This window comes from Coregonus lavaretus, assembly GCF_964263955.1.
Source record: "Coregonus lavaretus genome assembly, chromosome: 6".
Taxonomy (NCBI): Eukaryota; Metazoa; Chordata; class Actinopteri; order Salmoniformes; family Salmonidae; genus Coregonus; species Coregonus lavaretus.
Window position 1 is genome coordinate 13,321,487 of NC_139993.1, and position 7,500 is coordinate 13,328,986.

The 7,500-nt window shown below is 49.6% G+C and overlaps 2 protein-coding genes across 2 annotated transcripts; both read right to left on the bottom strand.

Annotated features, from left to right (window-relative positions):
* Window positions 1–533: 533 nt before the first annotated feature.
* On the bottom strand, window positions 534–1,157 carry LOC311130723 (histone H1; the record flags this gene model as incomplete). Its single annotated transcript, XM_084163513.1, has 1 exon — window positions 534–1,157. One exon carries the CDS (start codon window positions 1,155–1,157, stop codon window positions 534–536), a length of 624 nt encoding a protein of 207 aa, XP_084019639.1.
* Window positions 1,158–4,731: 3,574 nt separating this feature from the next.
* On the bottom strand, window positions 4,732–5,043 carry LOC311130757 (histone H4-like; the record flags this gene model as incomplete). The annotated part of the gene is made up of 1 exon (XM_084163551.1): window positions 4,732–5,043. The coding sequence occupies one exon, from the start codon at window positions 5,041–5,043 to the stop codon at window positions 4,732–4,734; it is 312 nt and encodes a 103-aa protein (XP_084019677.1).
* Window positions 5,044–7,500: the final 2,457 nt, after the last annotated feature.

A 7,500-nucleotide genomic window follows, 5' to 3' on the forward strand; every position in this document is an offset into this window, starting at 1 on the left:
ATTATTTCTCTCCAAATGGGAAACAAACAGCTGGTGAGGGTGCACTCTTGAGTTTGAAATCGAAGCCACTATAGTATTGTTATTACATGGCACTTGTAACACATCACAGCAGCCTGCCTCTGAACGGGAATAGCCCAGTGGCTCATATATAAATATGGCTGTTGAGGGTGCACTCGTGAGTTTGAATTCGAAGCCACTATAGTATTGTTATTACATGGCACTTGTAACACATCACAGCAGCCTGCCTCTGAACGGGAATAGCCCAGTGGCTCATATACAAATGGCTGGTGAGGGTGCACTCGTGAGGTCGAATTTCTAAGCCATTTTGGCCCTCTATTATATTCCTCTCCCTTCGCACACACCCAGAGTGGGACGATGTTGTGTGCGTAAAAGTAGCCTAGTGTGCGTAATTTCTTTTTCACGACAGATAGTACATGGAAATCAATGCGCTTTCTATGGAAAGAGGTGGGTGGCTCTTAAAAGAGCCTTTTGTGGTACAACATGTGTCGAGTAGAACACTGTTTGTAATAGGTTTACTTCTTCTTGGGGGCTGCCTTCTTGGCCTTGGCTGCCTTGGGCTTGGCGGCTTTGGGCTTGGCTGCCTTTGTAGCCTTCTTGGGGCTCTTGGCCGCCTTCTTGGCCGCTGCGGCGGGCTTCTTCACCTTCTTGGGGCTCTTGGCGGCCTTTTTGGGTGTAGCGGGCTTCTTGGCCTTCTTGGGGGACTTCTTTGCGGCGACGGCCTTCTTGGCTGCTACCTTCTTGGGCTTCTTCGCCGCGGCGGGCTTCTTGGCGGCCACCTTCTTTACTTTGGGAACTGCGGTTTTCTTGGCGGGCTTCTTTGCCTCGACGGCTTTCTTGTTGAGCTTGAAGGAGCCGGATGCACCGGTGCCCTTGGTCTGGACCAGGGTGCCCTTGGTGACGAGGCTCTTGACTGCGATCTTGACGCGGGAGTTGTTCTTCTCCACGTCGTAGCCGCCTGCCGCCAGCGTCTTCTTGAGCGCGGCCAGGGACACGCCGCTCCTCTCCTTGGAGGCGGTCACAGCCTTGACGATGAGTTCTCCTACGCTGGGTCCCGCTTTCTTGGGCTTGGCTGCTGCCTTCTTCTTGGGTGCCTTGGCCGGCGCTGCGGCTGCGGGTGCTGGTGCGACTTCTGCCATGTCTGTCTGTCTGTCTGTCTGTCGTTTGGTCCGGTACACACACACACACACACGGTCTGCGAGGAGTAGTTTGCTGTAGACGCTGCTCTGCGCTATTGAAGCTCCACACCGAGCAGGGGGCTGGCCTTAAACGCGACATGAGAACCATGTAGACTCAAGGCAACCAGCTCGGCTTCTCTGGGCTGGCCAAATGCTCTTTCACTTGTGTTTTCTGTTCGCCTATATCGGCCCGAAAGTCACCGACGGAGCCGTGTTTTTGGTCCAAAAGCGAACGGCCCAGCGAGCAGACTTGTCTCCGTTCAGAATAAAGTAATGTGGGCCGCGGAAGGGCCGTGCATTTTGTTGCGGCTCGCTCAAAACCTCACCGTTCGACTGTCGGGTGGAGCGGTGCGCACTGGTTTTCCTGTGCTATTTGTCTCCTAAATGGCCTAAAAGTGCATCCGATTGCGAGCAGCACTTGTTGTGTAGTGAGCCGAGATGTCTGGCAAGGGAATCAAATGGTTTGGGGTCCCCTGATGTGGTCAGGGGTGTTTTAAAGAAGCGCTCTTTTGGGGACCTTAAAACACATGCACCTGTGAGGCCTGGCTGAGACTAGTGTTGTACCTCAAGTTTCAGGTTGTATTCGTCATATGTACAGGATCCACATGGTATAAACAGTCCTACGACATGCTTACTTGCACTATGTGTGTGTGTGTGTTATTGTATTAGTACTTTTTGTGCACTGGCAGTGTGAGTGTTGTTGTTGTTGTATTTGTAGCCTACTATTTCTACACAGTGAGATTGTGTGTTGTCTTCTGGTAGGTAGGTAGGTAGGTAGGTAGGTTGGCTGTCTCTACTAATATATTGTTCACCTGCTTGACTCCGCAGCGTGACTCGCCTCGGTCTTTGTGTCTGTGGGTCTTGGTGTCTGGCTGGCGCTATGGAGGCTGGCGCCCCATGGGTCATGGCGCGTTGATATAGGCCTAGATAGAGGGAGTCTCTCTCTCTGTCTGTCTCTCTCTCTCTCTCTCCCCCCAAGTGGGACAAGGGCTGCATATGTGGTTGGACTGGGAGAAGAATCCCAGCAGGTGCATGTGGGTCAGAAGGTTGATTGCGGCCTCTTTTCTTTTCCTTGTTGTATATATGTATGGGGCGGCAGGTAGCTTAGTGGTTAAGAGTGGTTAAGAGCGTTGTGCCAGTAACCGAAAGGTGGCTGGTTCTAATCCCCGAGGCGACTAGGTGAAAAATCTGTCGATGTGCCCTTGAGCAAGGCACTTAACCCTAATTGCTCATGTAAGTCGCTCTGGATAAGAGTGTCTGCTAAATGACTAAAATGTAAATGTATAGGCTATCCCCAAGGTAGTCATTGGGATCCGCTGCTGCTCCAACGACTATCGCAAGGGCCGCCCGCTCGCTCACTGTGTTATACTGTGACTTGGCCTACAGACACATTCATATCCTCACGTGGAAGCAACTGCCTTAGCTGGTAGAGCACGGCGCTTGTAACGCCAAGGTAGTGGGTTCGATCCCCGGGACCACCCATACACAAAAATGTATGCACGCATGACTGTAAGTCGCTTTGGATAAAAGCGTCTGCTAAATGGCATATTATATTATTATATTTATCCTGTTGCCTCATGAGGGTAGTAGGAAGGAAAATACACTATGTGCCTCAAATGTACTACACTTTACATGGACATTTTGAGTCATGTAGCAGACGATCTTATCCAGAGCCACTTACAGTTAAGTGTGTGCCTACATTTTCATACTGGCCCCCCTTGGGAAACGAACCCGCAACCCTGGCGTTGCAAGCGCAGTGCTCTACCAACTGAGCTACAGGGGACTATATATGTATGATGCGACCTGGACCGGAAATGACCCGTTGGCAATAAGGGCTACGTATATATATATATATATATATATATGCCTACTCCTATTCTTCCTAGACGGGATTATTCACCCCCTTTTTATTCTTGCCATTATCGTTCTCATTCACATCATTAGGGTATAGTCCAATGATGGAGCGTCCATTCTCCCCGTCCGTGTCCTACCGATTCAGGAAGTCGACTCAAAATGACTATCCGCTCATTAAACGACAAAAGGCATTTCTTTCCATTCAAACCCAACAGACTGCTTTTTTTATTTACACCCTTTGTCAAATGGTGCCATTTTTCATTGCCTTCACCTGGAATGGAGGCCGACAAACATGGGTTACTATTCAGCGTGCAAAGACAACAAAAAAGGCGCGCTAAACCCCTACGCTGGAACGGGCGGGGGAAATGATACAATGTAGCCGTTCTCCGAGCCGGCGCGCGCCGCCCATTAAACAATGATACAATGTAACGCAGCCTACCTGCGCATTCATTCGGTGGCGATGGAAATGCTCTTTTTACTGACAGAGTGGGTGGCTCTTAAAAGAGCCTTTGGGTTAGTAGAGCAGTCCAAATGCGCTGTTTACTTGGAGCTGGTGTACTTGGTTACGGCCTTGGTGCCCTCGGACACGGCGTGTTTGGCAAGTTCACCGGGGAGTAGCAGGCGCACGGCGGTCTGGATCTCCCTAGAGGTGATGGTAGAACGCTTGTTGTAGTGGGCCAGGCGAGAGGACTCTCCGGCGATACGCTCGAAGATGTCGTTCACGAACGAGTTCATGATTCCCATGGCCTTGGAGGAGATGCCGGTGTCGGGGTGGACCTGCTTCAGGACCTTGTACACGTAGATGGCGTAACTCTCCTTCCTGGACTTTCTGCGCTTCTTGCCGCCCTTCCCTGCGGTCTTGGTGACGGCTTTCTTGGAGCCCTTCTTGGGCGCTGACTTTGCTGGCTCGGGCATGATGATGTCTCGTTGCTTCTCAGAAACGAATGAGGGGGTGAAGGGCGCTTACCCGTCTTATGAAGAGGAAGCTAATCAAAGTCGGCGGCCGTGGACACTCCCCTGCTTGCTCGTAGGCGCCCCTGCTATTTGCCCAGTGGAGCTCTAGCGCTCAAAAGAGCCTTCCGCTCAGAGGCTAGCTTCCCGAACAAAGACAATTGAGGGCGCGCGCGCGGGTCCTCACCCCCTCCCTCCTCTCTATAGCCTATGCTCTGTGACCGATGGGGAATTGTGTGTTTCAAAAGGGGGGCCTGAATAGTTGTCCGAATGGCACGATTGTTGTGCCACATAATGCTGGTGATAGAATTGCCCACGTTGGCACCGTCAGACATAGGGCTCCCATTTTGGACTGTGTGTGTGTGTGTGTGTGTGTGTGTGTGCGCGCGCGCGAACGCTGTCCCCCTCTTTTCGAGCCACATCTACCGACGGGTGGTGGTTTTATGTTGTCCAAATGCCACTATTGCTTGACCCAAAATAACAACGTCACTACACTTTGCCACTGTCAGATATAGGCCTCCCTCTGTGCGCTAAAACGGGAAGGGACATTAGAATCCGCTATTTAATACTCCCTGTCCACTCGAAGTGGCTCATACTTTCCTATCAAATAGCATACGGAAGAAAAGAAAAAAACACTATATGGAATGGGCCCTTTTGAAGCGGATGTGGGTGGCTCTTAAAAGAGCCTTTGGGTTCGAGTCGGGGTGTTGAGGTTCCGAAGAGAGTGCGTTTAACCGCCGAAACCGTACAGGGTGCGTCCCTGTCGTTTCAGAGCGTAGACCACGTCCATGGCGGTAACGGTCTTCCTCTTGGCGTGCTCGGTGTAGGTGACTGCGTCACGGATCACGTTCTCCAGGAACACCTTTAGGACACCGCGGGTCTCCTCATAGATCAGACCGGAAATACGCTTCACGCCGCCGCGGCGAGCCAGACGTCGGATAGCGGGTTTGGTGATTCCCTGGATGTTATCGCGGATAACTTTTCGGTGACGCTTGGCGCCTCCTTTTCCAAGTCCCTTGCCGCCTTTGCCTCTTCCAGACATGGTGTGTTCGCTAGTTGAGTTCAAGTGAATGAATGACTTCAGCGCCGGTGCGTGGTGCGCTATTATCTGCGTTTGGTCGACCTGATTGAGGCCATCGGCACAGAAAGCGCGCCTCTGTGATATGTTCGGAGGCGTTGCAAAGGGGAGGGCGCTCGTTCTAGGGGACTAGGGAGGAGCGATTACAAAGGTGACGTGAAAGCAACTACCGTGCGCGGGAAACATACTCCAATACTGATATAGGCTATGTGGAACACAAGGCCAAACGGTGACAACTGGGAGATCAGCTAGTACACTGTGTCCCTGTCCTCATATTGTTGTTGTTGTTGTTGTTGTTGTTGTTGTTGTTGTTGTTGTTGTTGTTGTTGTTGTTGCACCTGATTTTACTCATTGAGGACTTGCTAATTAGGTGACAGGTTGTTCAGTCAGCTGTGGCTCTCCAGGGCTACAAGAAAAATGGGTATTGTTGGGGGTAGGCTACTCTACCGCTGGAGTTGGGAAACACTGACCTAGTAGGATGAGTCTGTTTAGCTATGGAAGGACGTGTCGTATTGACTGTCATTAATAAACATCACTCTTCTTCTTTCTTCTCTAGACACCACTCGGCCTGACAGTAAGGGGGCCAAGAGGACCTGGGGTGCGGATGGGAGGGGTGGTGATCCCTCTGCAAGCTGGAGCGTTTACAAAATAGTTGTCATCATCCTTATGCCTAATGTGTGTTGCAGCCAAACAGCACACACTGTTTGTGTGACTCCCTGACATTACGCAATGATGTAAGCACATTTGGGAATGTCTTCCATATTGTTGCATAAAGACGACCGTGTGCATAAACTGTGAGACCGAGAGTGGCGTACCTTTACCCACACACACACACCCACACACACACACACACACACACACACAATGAAGGGATTGATTTCCTACGCATACAGAGGTGATAGTGATGTGCCAATATTGTATGGTACCTTTCTTAGCAAACCAATAATAAAGCTTCTTATAATGGAATTATTGTTATGATGTTGATCATTTGTATTGCCGCAGGATAGCCTCAGATGTGTCGTCAAAGAAAGGCCACAGAAAGAGGGCCCGTCTCAACTGTTCATTTCAAAAGGGACAAATTGGGGGGGTGCACTGATGCCTTAAGGGCCCAAGAGCACAGACTGCCACTTTATCATTCAGTGCAGTTGAACATCTCACATTTGACTAGCTTTCATAGGACAACTTATTGTTGCCATAATTGTCTCTTACCTGTACTTACTGGCTGCCGGCCCTCGGTGGAGTATATCGAGGAACAGAGGGTGCCTTTTAGGATAAGGACTAACAAGGTTTTGACTAGGTGGGATACAGCTACGACCGGAAGTGACTTTTCCCTAGCAGTTTAGGCTAATTAGGCTAGAGTGCAGATACTTGACATGTACAGTACAACAACAAATCACAGAGGGCCTGTTACCACACCCTATAGGCTTGAACATCATAATATCACAATATATAATAATACTCATACATAATAATCGAAAATCACCTTTGACTACAGTGACATTGGTAGTAAGTAGGCTACAGTATAATGGATAGCTACCCAACTGGGACAGAAAGTGGAAATTGAAGGGGGACACGCAGTGAGCAAAACTCCTAACGACATAAAAACACAGACACTTCAGTGGAACGCACAGGGCTAGACGGGAAGGAAGACGTGGAGAAGGACTATTGAAGAGGAGATGAAGAACACCGGAAGCATCGAGTGAAGAAATGGGCCCGGAACAGGGTTAGGCCGAGATGCACTGTTGACGCCCTATCCTTCATTTAGGACCTCAAAGAAATGAGTCAACTCCTATAGGGACTATTTTCACCGCCACCTGCTGGACCAGAGGTCATGTGGCCAACACTCTGCTTGAGATCATTAAGAGCTATAAGGAGTCCATCAACTACCTGGTCAGTCAAGTCATATAGGGGGGGATTTCATGGCCACCTGCTGGAGCAGAAGTCATGTTTGCCAACACTGGCCTTAAAATCATTAGGAGCTATAAGGAATAAATCAACTCATCATTCAAGTCATATAGGGAGGGATCTTAGCACCACCTGCTGGATCAGAAGTACCCTTCACTGTAGGCACAAGAGAGCCATCATCTCTCAACCGGTGCAATTTCCATAAGTATGTGGTAATAAAACAAACAACGACAGCTCCTCATATAGGCAGTGGTTTCAAAACTCTAAGCGCGTGTTCAAGTAGAGCACACCAAATCATACATGTACTTGTTCATCACACTGAATCAGTGTTTAATCTAGAAATACATGCCTCGCGTTGCAATACGTGTTCTTGTAAAGTCATTGCTTTCCACAATGCAATGCTCACATCACTTTCCGTGTGATATTGTTGGTCATTTGTTCAAATGTATTTGACTATGACTTCATCCGACTGCTCTGAATTCATAATAACCTCACGGTTTGGTGTTAACCTACCGA